At 41.2% G+C, this 16,425-nt stretch overlaps 1 protein-coding gene across 9 annotated transcripts in view; it reads right to left on the bottom strand.

Annotated features, from left to right (window-relative positions):
* Window positions 1-16,425, bottom strand: part of CDC14A (cell division cycle 14A) — a 183,884-nt gene that overhangs the window by 20,294 nt on the left and 147,165 nt on the right. For 3 of the 9 annotated variants that reach the window (XM_032262942.1, XM_032262943.1, XM_032262944.1), the window contains 4 exons: window positions 14,033-14,148; window positions 12,923-12,970; window positions 4,745-4,867; window positions 3,578-4,028 (listed from right to left, as the gene is read on the bottom strand). In XM_032262942.1, the coding sequence (XP_032118833.1) occupies window positions 3,578-4,028; window positions 4,745-4,867; window positions 12,923-12,970; window positions 14,033-14,148 (738 nt within the window). Of the gene's footprint in view, window positions 1-3,492; window positions 4,029-4,744; window positions 4,868-12,922; window positions 12,971-14,032; window positions 14,149-16,425 lie in introns of those variants that run through there. The other 6 variants (XM_032262941.1, XM_032262939.1, XM_032262938.1 and 3 more) reach the window with 4 other exon arrangements.

The raw sequence follows: 16,425 nt of genomic DNA, 5'->3' as shown, positions 1-16,425 counted from the left end.
TCTTCTGTCTTGTAGGGTTTCTGCTGAGAGATCTGCTGTGAGTCTGATGGGCTTCCCTTTATGGGTAACCTGACCTTTCTCTCTGGCTGCCCTCAGTATTTTCTCTTTCATTTCAACCCTGGTGAATCTGGCGATTATGTGCCTTGAGGTTGATCTTCTTGAGGAATATCTTTGTGGTGTTCTGTGTATTACCTGGAGTTGAATATTGTCCTGCCTTGCTAGGTTGGGAAAGTTTTCCTGAATAATATCCTGAAGCGTATTTTCCAGCTTGGATTGATTCTCTTCGTCACATTCAGGTACACCTATCAAACGTAGATTAGGTCTTTTCACATAGTCCCATATTTCTTGGAGACTTTGCTCATTCTTTTTTATCCTTTTTTCTCTAATCTTGTCTTTTTGTTTTATTTCATGAAGTTGGTCTTCGACCTCTAATATCTTTTCTTCTGCTTGATCAATTCGGCTGTTAAAACTTGTACATAGTTTGTGAAGCTCTCGTGTTGTATTTTTCAGCTCCATTAATTCACTTATATTCCCCTCTAAATTGTGTGTTATTTTTAACATTTCGTCAAACCTTTTTTCAAAGTTCTTAGTTTCTTTGTATTGGGTTAGAACAAGTACTTTTAATTCCCAGAAGTTTCTTATCATCCACTTTTTAAAGCCTGCATCTGTTAATGGAACACAGTCTTTCTCCATCGGGCCTTGTTCTGTTGCTGATGCGGAACTGTGATCCCCTGTAGAGGGAGAGGCGTTCTGAGTTTGGGTATTCTCAGCCTTTTTTAGGCTGTTTTCTTCCCTGCTTTATAGATTTATCCATCTGTGGTCTTTATAATTACCGTCTTTATAGTTGGGTTTCTGAATGGACGTCCAACTTGTTGATTCCCGGCACTAGAATCCGAGCAACCCACTGCGCCGGCCAAAACGGCGGCTTTAAGATTGATGGTGCTTTTCTGACTCTGCACCAAGAACCGCCACACCAAGGCAGCGGCAAAACTGCCTCACCGGCCTCAAGAGTCGCGCTGGCGACACGTGGGGCTCCTCCGCTGGGAATCTCCTGGTGGGTGAGCAACAAAAATTGATCTGAAAGTGTGGCGTCCTCTCGTTCTCTGCTCTTTCAGTGGGAGCTACATTCCCAAGCTGCTAGTGATCAGCCATCTTGGATCTCTCTCTTTTTTTTTTTTTAAATGACCGCTTTAATGTATTAGGCAAAATTTTACATAAAATCAGAAATCTATGATCTGTCCCTGCTCCAATTGGTAAAAAATGCAAGATTTACCACAAAGCCATGTGCAGTCAGGCCCCTGCTGGCCAGCGGGGCCAGCTTTCTTAATAAGGAAAGGCGTATGCTCTAAAATAATGACATGAAGTATAGTACAGTAAATATATAAGCCACTTACAGTTATTTGTTATCAAGTATTATGCACTGCACATAACTGTATTGCTAGACTTTTATATGGCTGGCAGCACAGCAGTTCTGTTTATAACAACATCACCACAAACACATGAGTACTCCAGTTATAACCCTACGAAGACTACAACATCACTAGGCAACAGGAATTTTTCAGCTCCATTATAATCTTATGGGACCACCGTTGTATATGTGGCCTGTTATTAACCAAATATTATTAGGCACCACATGATTGTATGATTATCTATATATCTCTAGCACTTTTTCTGACGATGGAAAGATCTGCATTCTGATCCAAACGAAGAGGCTGATCCACAATCAGTATGTGAAATCACTGACTAAACTCAATGCCTGCTGGGAAGTATATGATTTATAAATATAGTTACAAAAATTTAATACATTATCTTTTTACATCTAATCCTTAGTTACATGGATTTCAGTTTTTATGATACCTATACACTCAATTTATATAGTGGGATCAGAATCAGATTAAGGGGTAGATGGGCTGGCAGTTTCCTGGGACCCTTATCTGTAAAGGAATCTAAACTAATACCAAGGCCAAGCATGGTGGTTCATAGGCATGAAATTGGACCGGGAAAATCATAAAATCGGACTGGGAAAATCAGACATGCTAGGCTCCTCCTCGGGAATGGGTTGAGAGTGGACAGAGTGGGAAAAAATTTTAAAAGAGGTCTGAGGTAGGGATAGGAGTGGTAATGAATCTAATGCACCTGCACATGAACACACATGCGTGCATACACACACACACACACACACACACACACACAGCCTTCTCGTGTTAGAAAACATCCTTATGGTTTCTTTTTTTGAGACAGAGCGCCATGAAGTGCTGTGGTGCAATCTCGGCTCACTGCAACCTCCACCTCCCAGGTTCTAAGGGATTCTCCTTCCTGAGTCTCTCGAGTAGCTGAGATTACAGGTGTGCGCCACCATGCCCAGCTAATTTTGTATTTTTAGTAGACAAGAGGTTTTACCATGTTGGCCAGGATGGTCTCGAACTCCTCACCTCAGGTGATCCACCAGCCTTGGCCTCCCAAAGTGCTGGTATTACAGGGGTGAGCCACTGAGCCTGGCCCATTCTCATGGTGTCTAAACTGCCAACTAAAGAAAGTACATGCCATTAAGGATGAACCATGGGCCTCCTGTTTTGCTGAGTGCACCATACACAGCACACTGCCACCAGCACCTTCCCACCTCTCCTCTTCTCTACAGAAGCAGCCATTCCCTGAATGATGGCTGAGGAAAAGCTTCAAGAATAGCAAGTTTGAAGGGATGCCAGGCCAGAGCTTTCCGGGACACCTGGGGTTTGCTCCTGCCCTGAGTACAATCAGTGTTGTGAACCATGCTTCACATTTCCTTAATACCTAGGATTGATTTCTCCTGCCTATTTGTCCTTCTTCCTCTCAAGTCAAAACTCACATTCCTATAGATCTCAGTACCCCTAGAGGCAATTAAAACATGTGATTAAAGTAATTCATAATAGGAGTTAACCAACAGTGTTTACCTTTCCAGGTAATGTTGATTGTTAAGGAGAGGTTGGTAGCCTAAATAGAGATCTCACTGGTAAAATGTGTCTGGAGGTCTTCCCTCCTTTCTCTAGAAGAGTGCTGGCCACTTTTAAACATGTTCCTGATACTCTGCTTGCTCCTCCCCTTGCATCCCAGGTATCTCCCTATAAGCCCTTCTTCTAAACATCTCTCACTTGCCACTTATTCTGGCTCAGTTTCTTGCAGGAGGTGAAATATTCAAGGGCCTGATGCTTAGTTCTAGGAAGATACTGTTCATTCAGCACCTTCCACATTTCAGTACTCCAAAATTCATTCACTGATATGTGACGTGGAAAAAACCATAATTCCCCAAACCAGCACACACATAGCAAATGCTATCCACTGTATGAATCAGCTCCTGGCTTAGCACCAGATATTCAGAGTGACTTCAAAACATAACTGAAAAGTAACTGAAGTCAACAACGTCCATGATAAATAAAATGAAAGCTATTTCCCTTTTGAGAGAAACTACTTAAAAAGGAGTTGGGGGTAGGAAGAAAAAGAAGGAAGGAAGGAAACCCAGTTGAAACTTGGTGTTTACTTGAAGGGGAGCCAGCAGAATGTAATGCATAGACAGTGTCACAGCACAGAGGGAAGGCATCGCTCAGAAGGCTTCCTTGGTGCTATTAAATTTCTTCGGTGGCAGCCTGGGCTGGGGAGGCAAGGCACAGAAGTTGCATTCGGGGTTCTGAGGACCAACAGGTGGTATCTGTGAACTTACAGGGATAGAACGGCTCAGGAATCTTGCTGAAGAAGAAGAAAGCCCAGTGTAGGGGGGTTGAAGGATGGTGGTGTGCTCCTCTGTCTTGGCGCTTTGGGGGCCCGGGGGGCTGTTCAGGTTGCCCCCACTGCTGTTGCTGCTTCTGTTGTACTGATTGTTGTTGAGCTCAGGGTAATTTCTGGTAGTCGGCTGGGAGCTGCCATTCAAGAGGTTGGTAAACGGGCTGGCTGTGAAACCGACCTTAGAGGATGAGGAGGTCTTTTTGTTCTCTGGATCATCTGTTGCAGCATTCAAGTTCCCTAGAGAACTGGCTAGCCGGGAGTTTATTGAAAAGCTGAATGGAAAACACAAATGAGGAGGGAAAAAACAGACAACAGTGCATACTTACACACAACTCATGTTTCTAAAACACATACTCATGACATTAGAGGAACAGGATGAAGACAATTCTGATCAATGTGAATGATGGCAGGATGGCTTCTTCATCACCCTTGATATTATGATAATATGTAGCCCTGAATTATACATATCACATTCCTTTGTCAAAAGCAGTTAACTAGGACCCAAGAAATTCGCTAAAACACTTTGACTATAGATCTCGAAATAGAACACCTGGGAATTTTATTTACTCTGGGGTGGGAAGCAAAGGAAAATGGCCATAAAAGGCGAGAGTTAAAAGCAGACTTAAGTACATATTCAATCACATGACTACATCAAACCTCCCCACCCATTTTGGTTAGTTCTCCCCTGCCTATATGTCTCAGCTGAGAAATGACAATATCATTTATATATGCAACTGAACTCCATTTCCTAGATCACACTAAGCCAGCTGCAGACTCACTGGAAGAAGAGCATGCTCTACCCCATTCCCTCCACAGCCTTGTCTCCTGCCTTGCAGGACCAGAATGAAGCCCCAGAAGATCACAGGGTCTTCTGTGGTTTCTCATCTTCTCCCTTGTCCTCTCCTCTGACAAAACTACAGCCAAACTCTACAGCTGCAAGCTTCCTTTACCTTCAGCCAGCACCTTGGAAGAGGAAGAGAAAAATTACCTTCTTACAGTGGTGCCTGAAGACAAAGAAGTTCTGTTGATCCTCTTGGCTGTCGCTGAAGGGGACAGTGCCACTTTTGATGTCTTCAGAGTAGGTGCAGATCCTTGCGGGGAAGAACTTAATCTTTGTGGAGAAAAATGGCAAAATGCCATGATAAAGTAGTCTTATCTTAGACATTCAGCAACTAACTAGGACAAGATAAATTAATAAATCTTAACGATATCATGACAGGTCCTAATAGTGATGACAGCAGCAGCAGCCAACACTGACACAGCGCCTAACTCTGCCAGGTGCCATTCTGAGAACCTTAAAGACGTCAGCTCAGCTCATCCTCCCAACAACCCCATGAGGTGGCTAATATTGCTGTCCTTACTTTACAAGCAAGGAAACAAGCACAGAGGAAAAGTTCCTCATCCAGTCACTCAGTTAGTGAATAGCAGAGTTCAGACTAAAACCCAGGAGTCAAAGTCCTGCTCTTAGTCATGATCCTGTCTTCCTTGGTACTGCCCTTTTTCGCCACTGGTATTCATTCCTCAGTACAACCTTAGATTCCACTTCTTATAGTTCAAATCCATCCTCTCCTTTCCCCCCTGCAACTACCCTAAGTGAAGCCATCTTTATTTCTTATTCTTGACTACAAGGGGCATCTTTTAATCTTATTCCTAAACAATTCAAATTGTGAATAGCCTCCAGTGAAATCTAAAAAGAGAATCGTGTCACTTGACTGTTTAAATCATTTCATCTTTCCTCTGTGCCCATAAGCATAAATAAACTCTTTGTCTTGGCTTATACAACCCCTCCAAAATCTGGACAGGTCCTTCTTTCCACTTTCCCATTGGACATCTCTATTCCAGCTACATAAAAAAATGCCTTGAGTTCCCTGAATGGGTAGCATCCACACTTCTGACCAGTTTGCATAGGCTACTGTCCCTGCCAGGGCATTTTCTCACCTCCTTCCCTTCCTCTCCTCTTCTCTTCCATGTCCATTTGACCCACTCCTATCATACTTAGCCTTTAATGGTCCAGTCAGCTGTTACTTCACGAAGCAAGCCTTCTCTGAGTTCCCAAGCAATATGTGTTTCATTATATATTCTCATAGTAAATCGTAGCTCTTATATCATATTTTATCATCTACTATTTGTCTATTTCCTTTACTTGATATAAGCTCCTTGAGGACAAAGGCTTATCTCTCATTTCAATTCCCAGTGGTTAGCACAATGCTGGACTCAGAGCAGGTGCTCAATAAATATTTGCCAAGTGGACAAAAAGGAAAAATTGACTTAAATCTTGATAGCCAGGGCCCATTCATAATCTTAATACCAAATCTGTTTGATTCTAGATAAATCATTTAATGTAACTAAACTCTGTTTTCCTCTCTGCTGGAGAAAAGTTTATTTACGTGTAGACTCTTTCCTTCATCATCCACCGTCATGTTTGGCCTCCAAAACAAAAATGGGAAAAGTTGTACAAAGAAGCAATTCAAGCCTCTCCAGAAGCTCTGGAAGCTTGAGTCCTCTTAGAACTGCCCCCACTAAACAGTCCTAAACCTAAGAATGCGTAAGTACCAGCAGGTGAAGCACTTCCTTCCCCTATTTCATCAACACTCTTGGCCAAACAACTCGCCACACCAGATCATGGTACCACTCCAGAAGTTTTCAGGGGATATTTTTCCAGAGAACAAAACTAGTGTTTCCTCCTCAAATAGAAGATAGAGGAAAAAAATTAGAAAATAAAGGAGGGGAAAAAACACATGCTGGATGGGAAAATAAAGAGGGAAGGGGACCAATAAAAATGAAAACAATTGGAGCTCTACAGAGGGAGGATCCAAGATGGCCAAATAGGAAAGCTCTGGATTGCAGTTCCCAGTGAAAATACAGAGGGTGAGTGATTGCCACATTTCCAAAGGAATTTTTACTGCCCATGGACCAGGAGATTCCTGGGCGGAAAAGCACCACAAGTCTCCAGTGCAGCTGTTTCAGCCAGCACAGTGGGTCTCCACACAAAAACTCACACAAATCCAGGCACCGTTTCAACTGGCGACTGGAACGCAGGGGAGACAGTCGCCCATTCAACTGAAAAAAAGGGGGCTGAAACAGGGAGCCAGGTGATCTGGCTTGGCTGGTTCCACCCCCACAAAGACCAGCAATCTAAAACGCTCTGGATTGAGAGTTTCACAGAAAGCACAGCTGGACCCAGCTCTGTGGGTGGAAGGGCATCCGCCATGACCGAGGCAGTCCACCACTACCCAGGCAGTCCATTATTACTGAGGCAGTCCGCCATTACCGAAGCAATCCACCATTACCAAGGCAGTCTGCCAATACCAAAGCAATCCGCCATTACGGAGGCCGTCCGCCATTACAGAGACAGTCCACCGTTACCAAGGCAGTTCTAACTATACCCCTATAAACAAAACTGCAAGGAAGTTCACATAGCAGCTAGGTAGAGCCCACGGCAGCTCAGCAACACCTCTGCCTGCAGACTGTGACTAGACTACATCCTTACTGGGCAAGGCATCTCTGAAAAAAGGCAGCAGAATGACAAGAACTTACAAATAAACCCCTACTTTCCTGGGACAAAGCACCTGGGAAAAAAAGGCAGTTATGGATTCCGCTGTAGCAGACATAAACATACCTGCCCAGCAGCTCTGAATGGAACAACAGAGCTCACAGCTCAACACTTGAGCTCCTATAAAGGACAGACTATCTCTTCAAGCAGCTCCCCAACCCCTATATAACCAAAGAGACACCTCATAAAGGAGAGCTCAGGCTGACATCTGGCAGGTATCCTTCTGGGACAAAGATAACAGGAGAAGAAACTGGCAGCAACCCTTACTGTTCTGCAGCTCCCACAGGTGATCCCCAGGCAAGCAGGGTCTGGAGTGGGCCTCCAGCAGTCCTACAGTAGGGGGGCCTGACTGTTAGAAGGAAAACTAAGAAACAGAAAGAAATAACTTCATCAGCAACAAAAAGGAAGTCCACTCAGAGACCCTATCTGAAAGTCACCAACCACAAAGACCACAGGTAGATAAATCAACAAAGATGGGAAGAAACCAGCACAAAAGATGAAAACACCCAAAACCAGAATGCCTCTCCTCCTCCAAGGGATCACAACTCCTCACCAGCAAGGGAACAGACTGGATGGAGAATGAATTGGATGAATTGACAGAAACAGGCTTCAGGAGGTAGGTAATAAGATACTTCTCTGAGCTAAAAGATCATGTTCTAACCCAATGCAAAGAAACTAAGAACCTTGAAAAAAGGTTTGATGAAATGCTAACAAGAATAAACAGCTTAGAGAGGAATATAAATGAATTGATGGAGCTGAAAAACACAACACAAGAACTTTGGGAAGCATACACAAGTTTCAATAGCTAAATCGACCAAGCAGAAGGAAAGATATCAGAGATTGAAGATCAACTCAATCAAATAAAACGAGAAGGCAAGATTAGAGAAAAGAGTAAACAAATGAACAAAGCCTCCAAGAAATATGGGATTATGTGAAAAGACCAAATTACATTTGATAGGTGTACCTGAATATGACAGAGAGAATGAATCCAAGCTGGAAAACATTCTTCAGGATATTATCCAGGAGAACTTCCCCAACCTAGCAAGGCAGGCCAATATTCAAGTCCCGGAAATACAGAGAACACCACAGAGATAATCCTCAAGAAGAGCAACCCCAAGGCACATAATTGTCCGATTCACCAGGGTTGAAATGAAGGAAAAAATGCTAAGGGCAGCAGAGAGAAACTTCGGGTTACCTACCAAGGGAAGCCCATCAGACTCACAGCGGTATCTCTCAGCAGAAACCCTACCAGCCAGAAAAGAATGGGGGCCAATATTCAACATCCTTAAAGAAAAGAACTTTCAACCTAGAATTTCATATCCAGCCAAATTAAGCTTCATAAGCAAAGGAGAAAGAAAATCCTTTATGAACAAGCAATTGCTCAGAGATTTTAGGACGACCAGGCCTGCTTTACCAGAGCTCCTGAAAGAAGCACTAAATATAGAAAGGAACAACCAGCACCAGCCACTCCAAAAAAGTACCAAATGGTAAAGAGCATCAACACAATGAAGAAACTGCATCAACTATGGGCAAAACAACCAGCTAGCATCAAAATGGCAGGATCAAATTCACACATAACAATATTAACCTTAAATGTAAATGGGCTAAATGCCCCAATCAAAAGACACAGATTGGCAAATAGGATAAAAAGTCAAAACCTATCGGTGTGCTGTATCCAGGAAACCCATCTCACATGCAAGGACAAACATAGGCTCAAAATAAAGGGATGGAGGAAGATTTACCAAGCAAATGGAGAGCAAAAAAAAAAGCAGGTGTTGCAATTTTAGTCTCTGATAAAATAGATTTTAAACCAACAAAGATCAAAAGACACAAAGAAGGGCATTACAAAAGGATCAATACAACAAGAAGAGCTAAGGATCCTAAATATATACACACCCAATACAGGAGGACTCAGATACATAAAGTAAGTTCTTAATTACCTACAAAGAGACTTAGACTCCCACACAATAATAGTGGGAGACTTTAACACTCCACTGTCAATATTAGACAGATCAAGGAGACAGAAAATTAACAAGGATATCCAGGACCTGAACTCAGACCTGGACCAAGAGGACCTAATAGATATTTACAGAACTCTCCACACCAAATCCACAGAGTATACATTCTTCTCAGCACCACATCACAACTAGTCTAAAACTGACCACATAATTGGAAGTAAATCACTCCTCAGCAAATGCAAAAGAACTGAAATCATAAACAGTCTCTCAGACAATGGTGCAATCAAATTGGAACTCAGAATTCAGAAACTCACTCAGAACTGCACAACTTCATGGAAAATGAACAACTGGTTCTTGAATGTTGACTGGCTAAACAATGAAATGAAGATAGAAATAAAGATGTTCTTCGAAACCAATGAGAACAAAGACAAAATGTACCCAAATCTCTGGGATACGTTTAAAGCAGTGTCTAGAGGAAAATCTACAGCAATAAATTCCCCACGAGAAGCAAGGAAAGATCTAAAATCGACATCTTATCATCAAAATTGACAGAGCTAGAGAAGCAAAATCAAAAAAACTCAAAATCTAGCAGAAGACAAGAAATAACTAAGATCAGAGCAGAAGTGAAGGAGACAGAGACACAAAAAACCCTTCATAAAATCAATAAATCCAGGAGCTGGTTTTTTGAAAAGATCAACAAAATAGACAGACCACTAGCCAGATTAATAAAAAAGAAATGAGAGAATAATCAATTAGATGCAATAAAAAACGATAAAGGGGATATCACCACAAATTCCACAGAAATACAAACTACCATCAGCGATTACTACTCTATGCACATAAACCAGTAAGCCTGTAAGAAATGGATAAATTCCTGGACACTTACACCCTCCCAAGACTAAACCAGCAAGAAGTCAAAACCCTGAATAGACCAATAACAAGGGCTAAAGTTGAGGCAGCAATTAATAGCTTACCAACCAAAAAAAGCCAAGGTCCAGATGGGTTCACAGCCAAATTCTAGCAAACATACAAAGAGGAGCTGGTACCACTCCTTCTGAAACTATTCCAAACAATCCAAACAGAGGGAATCCTTCCCAAATTATTTTATGAGATAAACATCATCCTGATACCAAAACCCAGCAGACACTCAACAAGAAAAGAAAACTTCAGGCCAATATCCATGATGAACATAGATGAAAAAATCTTCAATAAAATACTGGTAAGCCAATTGCATCAGCACATCAAAAAGCTTATTCATCAGGATCAAGTAGGCTTCATCCCGGGGATGCAAGGCTGGTTCAACATACACAAGTCTATAAACATAATTCACCACATAAACAGAAACAAAGACAAAAACCACATGATTCTCTCAACAGATGCAGAGAAGGCCTTCGACAAAATTCAATAGCACTTTATGCTAAAAACTCTCAATAAACTACATATTCACAGACTGTATCTCAAAACAATAAAAGCTATTTACAACAAACCTACAGCCAATATCATACTGAATGGGCAAAAACTAGAAGCATTTCCTTTGAAATCTGGCACTAGACAAGGATGCCCTGTCTCACCATTCCTATTCAATATACTATTGGAAATTCTAGCCAGAGCAGTCAGGCAAGAAAAAGAAATAAAGGGTACTCAATTAGGAAAGGAGGAAGTCAAATTGTCTCTATTTGCAGACGACATGATTATATATTTAGAAGACCCTATCATCTTAGCCCAAAATCTCCTTAAACTGATAAGCAACTTCAGCAAATCTCAGGAAACAAAATCAATGTGCAAAAATCACATGCATTCCTATACACCATAACAAACTTAAAGACAGCCAAATCAAGAATGAACTGCCATTCACAATTGCTACACAAGAATAAAATACCGAGGAATACAACTAACAAAGGATGTAAATGACCTCTTCAATGAGAACTACAAACCACTGCTCAAGGAAATGACAGAGGACACAAACAGATGGAGAAATATTCCATGCTCATGGTTAGGAAGAATCAATATCGTGAAAATGGCCATACTGCCCAAAGTAATTTACAGATTCAATGCTATCTCCATCAAGCTACCAATGACCTCCTTCACAGAACTGGAAAAAAATGCCTTAAACTTCATATGGAACCAAAAGAGAGCCCACATAGCCAAGTCAATTCTAAGCAAAAAGGACAAAGCTGGAGGCATCACGCTACATTACTTCAAACTCTACAACAAGGCTACAGTAATCAAAACAGCATGGTACTGGTATCAAACCAATGGAACAGAACAGAGGCCTCAGAGGCAATGCCACACATCTACAAACCTGACAAAAACAAGCAACGGGGAAAGGAGTCCCTGTTTAATAAATGGTGTTGGGAAAACTGGCTAGCCATGTGCAGAAAGCAGAAACTGGACCCCTTCCTGACACCTTACATTAAAATTAACTCCAGATGGATTAAAGACTGAAACATAAGGCCTAACACCATAAAAACCTTAGAAGAAAATCTAGGCAAAACCATCCAGGACATAGGCATAGGCAAGGACTTCATGAGTAAAACACCAAAAGCATTGGCAACAAAAACCAAAATAGACAAATGGGATCTAATTAAACTCCAGAGCTTCTGCACAGCAAAAGAAACAATCATTAGAGTGAACTGGCAACCAACAGAACAGGAAAAAGTTTTTGCAATCTACCCATCTGACAAAGGACTTATATCCAAAATCTACAAAGAACTAAAACAGATTTACAAGAAAAACAAACACTCGTGCAGAACATGCAGGATTGTTGCATAGGTACATACGTGGCAATGTGGTTTACTGCCTCCATCCCCATCACCTATATCTGGCATTTCTCCCATGTTATCCCTCCCCAACTCCCTACCCCCCACTGTTCCTCCCCTAGTCCCCCACCACAGACTTCAGTGTGTGATGCTCCCCTCCCTGTGTCCATGTGTTCTCATTGTTCAACATCCGCCTATGAGTGAGAACATGTGGTGTTTGATTTTCTGTTCCTGTGTCAGTTTGCTGAGAATGATGGTTTCTAGATTCATCCATGTCCCTACAAAGGACACAAACTCATCGTTTTTTATGGCTGCATAATATTCCATGGTGTATATATGCCACATTTTCCTTGTCCAGTCTATCATCGATGGGCATTTGGGTTGGTTCCAAGTCTTTGCTATCGTAAACAGAGCTGCAATGAGCATATGTGTGCATGTGTCCTTATAATAAGACAATTTACAATCCTTTGGATATATACTCAGTAACAGGATTGCTGGGTCAAGTGGGATTTCTATTTCTAGGTCCTTGAGGAATCGCCACACTGTCTTCCACAATGGTTGAACTAATTTACACTCCCATCAACAGTGTAAAAGTGTTCCTATTTCTCCACATCCTTTCCAGCATCTGTTGTCTCCTGATTTTTTAATGATCCCCATTCTAACTGGCATGAGATGGTATCTCAATGTAGTTTTGATTTGCATTTCTCTAATGACCAGTGATGATGAGCATTTTTTCATGTTTGTTGACTTATATGTCTTCTTTTGAAAAGTGTCTGTTCATATCCTTTGCCCACTTTTGAATGGGTTTGTTTGTTTTTCTCTTTTAAATCTGTTTTAGTTCTTTGTAGGAAGCATATATTTATAAGCCACTAGACATTCAACCTCATTGACAGTACCTGAAAGGCTGGGACACTGCTCTTGGGTGTCCTTTCGTATCATCCAACCTGTGGAAATCAAAGACAGATGCTCATATATCACCAGGCTCACATGTTTTCACAAAGACCATAAGGCACATCAAATGGTATCAAACCAGTAAAAATATTAAGTTAGCAAATGGGAGAAAGCTTGCAAATGGATATTAGATTACCAAGCACCAGGCTTTCATCCTTTATCTCAGCATCCTGCAGAAAATGATAACCTCATCGTTGAGCAACATGAACCTTTTTTTCTTAGATCAGGAACTCTGTACATAGCTATAATTCTCTCAGATTACACGTGAAAACTAAATTTCCTGTGAATCTATTTGGTGTTTATCATACTGGCAAAACAGCCTTCTGCTATATGTGTCTCTTATTTATAAATCAAAGAAAAAAAAATTTGCTGCTTCCCATTATATTATTTTGTGGACTGAGGCCTTGCCACCCAGTATATTGTAATTTTAAAAATTGATGATATTTACAAATGTTTGCACTTTTTGATTCCAAAACCTTTTTTAACCCAATCTGAACTATCAGAGGGTTTCAAATGTTGTGATCGGAATTCAAGTCCCATCATTGATGCTGGTGAGTAGTTTGAGACTTCAAAGTCAACATGGTTTATAACTTTACAGGCACAGGTTAAGAATTGCTCATTCAATTTTCAAAACTAGAAGCTAAAGCTGCAGAATTAGTTTAGTTTGCCAAAGACTGGCATACAATACTTTTCTACAATCTATGATTCAATACAAAAGCCTCAGCATACCTGTGAGGATCCAACACAGGGCAAGAAACTCGCTCACAGGAGAAGGGGAGAAATCCAAACAGAATTTGAGACAGAGACCTAGAGATAACGGCTTTGTAGCTTAAGGTAGAATTCCAGAGACTGAGGTGCAGCAGTTGCTTTCAATAAACTTCTAAATTTTAGCTACTCCCAACAGTGATAAAATAATTAATAAACAGCACAAAATAGTAAACTTGGTATTTGTAGAACAATATTCAAAAGGGAAGATTACAGATTGAAGAGAAGATCAAATGTTCTACTCACAAAGAGAAGCACACTATGAATTGAACTGTGTAAAACAGATCTACCTAAATGCACAGGCTGGTGAGGTACGTGGCTGTCTCTGACTTTTTAAGGCACGTAGTTTGTCTCCCTGGGTTATACCATTTTTCATTTCCACATCTTCATCGTCTTCTAAGTTATTCTGGAAAAAAAATGCATGTACCATAGAAAGGTCCAAATTTGGCTTTATTTAGGTTTCTTAATAGATTACATATATAGATACATTTAATACAGGTTATCTTAATATAGATTAAGTAGCTATAGCTACTGTGAATCAGCATTGTCAAAGCTTACATAAAAGAACTCTCGACTATCTGCCAGTTCAACAGGCAACAGGTCAAATTCCCAATCAAAGAAGCATGGGTATAGATGTGGTAGAATATAAAAGGAGCTGTTTGTTACAATGGACCACAACAGAGGAGACTCTCTCCTGCAGACACAATCATGCATTGGAATATAGCCACATACAGAAAGCCCACAGATGAGGTACAAGTATGTTTTTAGATACCTCCAGGAGCCATCAGTGCAAATTCCATAACTTGTTTACAAAAATACAAGATAAAAATACTTTAGGATATCTATACAGTAAGTTATTAACACAGTAATCATTTAACACTAGTAAAAGCATGCAAGCCCTTTTCAGAGGATTTAAAGGACTGTGTTCACTAGATGTTCCCTTCTGAAATAAGTCTTTATCGTTTGAAAAATATAAGTACCGTGCTAGTATCTTAACACGCCAGTCTCTTCAATAACCCCGATGCAGGGGGAGGCACTGGTACCTTAATTTATCAATGAAAAAAGGGCGTACTCACAGAAGTTAGGAATATTGCCCAAGCTCCCATAAAGTCTTAATAACCTAATATGATTTCAAAATTAGATTTCTTGTCCTCAGATGCAATGTTCTTTCTAAAATATAAGCCACAGCACACTGTCATTGTACCAGTGAAGCATGTATTTTGCCTCTTTTCCTCAACTGAAAAATCAAAGTGCTTGGATTTGCTAAAATCTCTACCAGCCATAATAGTCCCCACCCCTATTTAAAACTATAATTCTTGTTTGATGAAAAATTTACTTCCACAGTCACATTTGAGTCACAATACCTCCTCACTCCCTGCCACCTACGTTGGGTTCGACAGGTAACTCTGGGACTCAGTAGGCATGTCCTGAGTAAAAAGACTGAACCTCACTACCACATCTCTGAGTTTAAAAAAGAAATAAAGAGCTGGGCATGGTGGCTCATGCCTGTAATCCCAGCACTTTGGGAGGCCAAGGTGGGTGGAACACCTAAGGTCGGGAGTTCGAGACCAGCCTGACCAACATGGAAAAACCCCGTCTCTACTAAAAATACAAAATTAGCTGGGTGTGGTGGCACATGCCTGTAATCCCATCTACTCAGGAGGCTGAGACAGGAGAATCGCTTGAACCCAGGAAGTGGAGGTTGTGGTGAGCCGAGATCATGCCATTGCACTCCAGCCTGGGCAACAAGAATGAAACTCCGTCTCAAAAAAACGAAAGAAGGAAAGAAATGCAAAGCACAGGGCCAGTGGGAAGAAAGAATAAGGACAAAACTTCCGAGAGGCAATCTTTTAAAGAATGGGTACAAGTGCTGCAGCTCCAGATCCCAGAGCAGGTCATCTGGCCCAGGAAGAATACCAGCTCAACAGTTACAGGATCATGGAGTCTTCATGACAGAGGATTCTCTTAGAGTCTCAAGTTGCACTTCTAAAAAATCTCCAGGAATCAGCTTTACCATTCAATTCCATCCATACAATCCCAATGGGAGAGGAACACATTACCATCCAAGAAAGTGTAGGAATAGAAATCAGGAAGGTCTGACGGCTAGGCATGCTAGTGGGATGAGCAGCTTCACCCGGCTGCAGTAAGTACTCAACAGGTTGGGATGTTACCAGTTACTTAGCACATAGCCAGAGTTTCCTGAACATGAGGTCAGGCCAAAAAGCATGTAGGCCCACATGAGACTGGCCAAACGCTTCTAGGAGGACCTGACAGGATCCTTACCACCATCAGTTTCACTGTCACTGGGTGCTTTGGTAGGATTTTGAAAACCAGGAAAGCTTATTTGTTCCTCCAACTAGGAGGATCTTTATGTTTCCCACCAGAAACACCTTCAAAATACTTTTTAAAAAAATTCTCAACCTGTAATTCAAAAATGCAACCTCTCAGGTAAGTATACAGGTAAAACAGATACAAAAATTTACCTCCCATACAATATTTCTGAGAAAACTATTATACAGGATATGCTCTTTAAACAAAAAGGAAAGATAACATGAGATCCAATAAAATTGGGAATCTAACTGAAGAATATAAAGAAGGGTTATAGAATCAAACTATATAGTTCTGATCCTAAGACTACACACACACACACACACACACACACACACACACACACACACACACA

This window comes from Sapajus apella, unplaced genomic scaffold (assembly GCF_009761245.1).
Source record: "Sapajus apella isolate SASKATOON/1434 unplaced genomic scaffold, GSC_monkey_1.0 scaffold133, whole genome shotgun sequence".
NCBI classification, from domain to species: Eukaryota; Metazoa; Chordata; class Mammalia; order Primates; family Cebidae; genus Sapajus; species Sapajus apella.
This window is presented reverse-complemented; position numbering and strand designations above follow the sequence as displayed.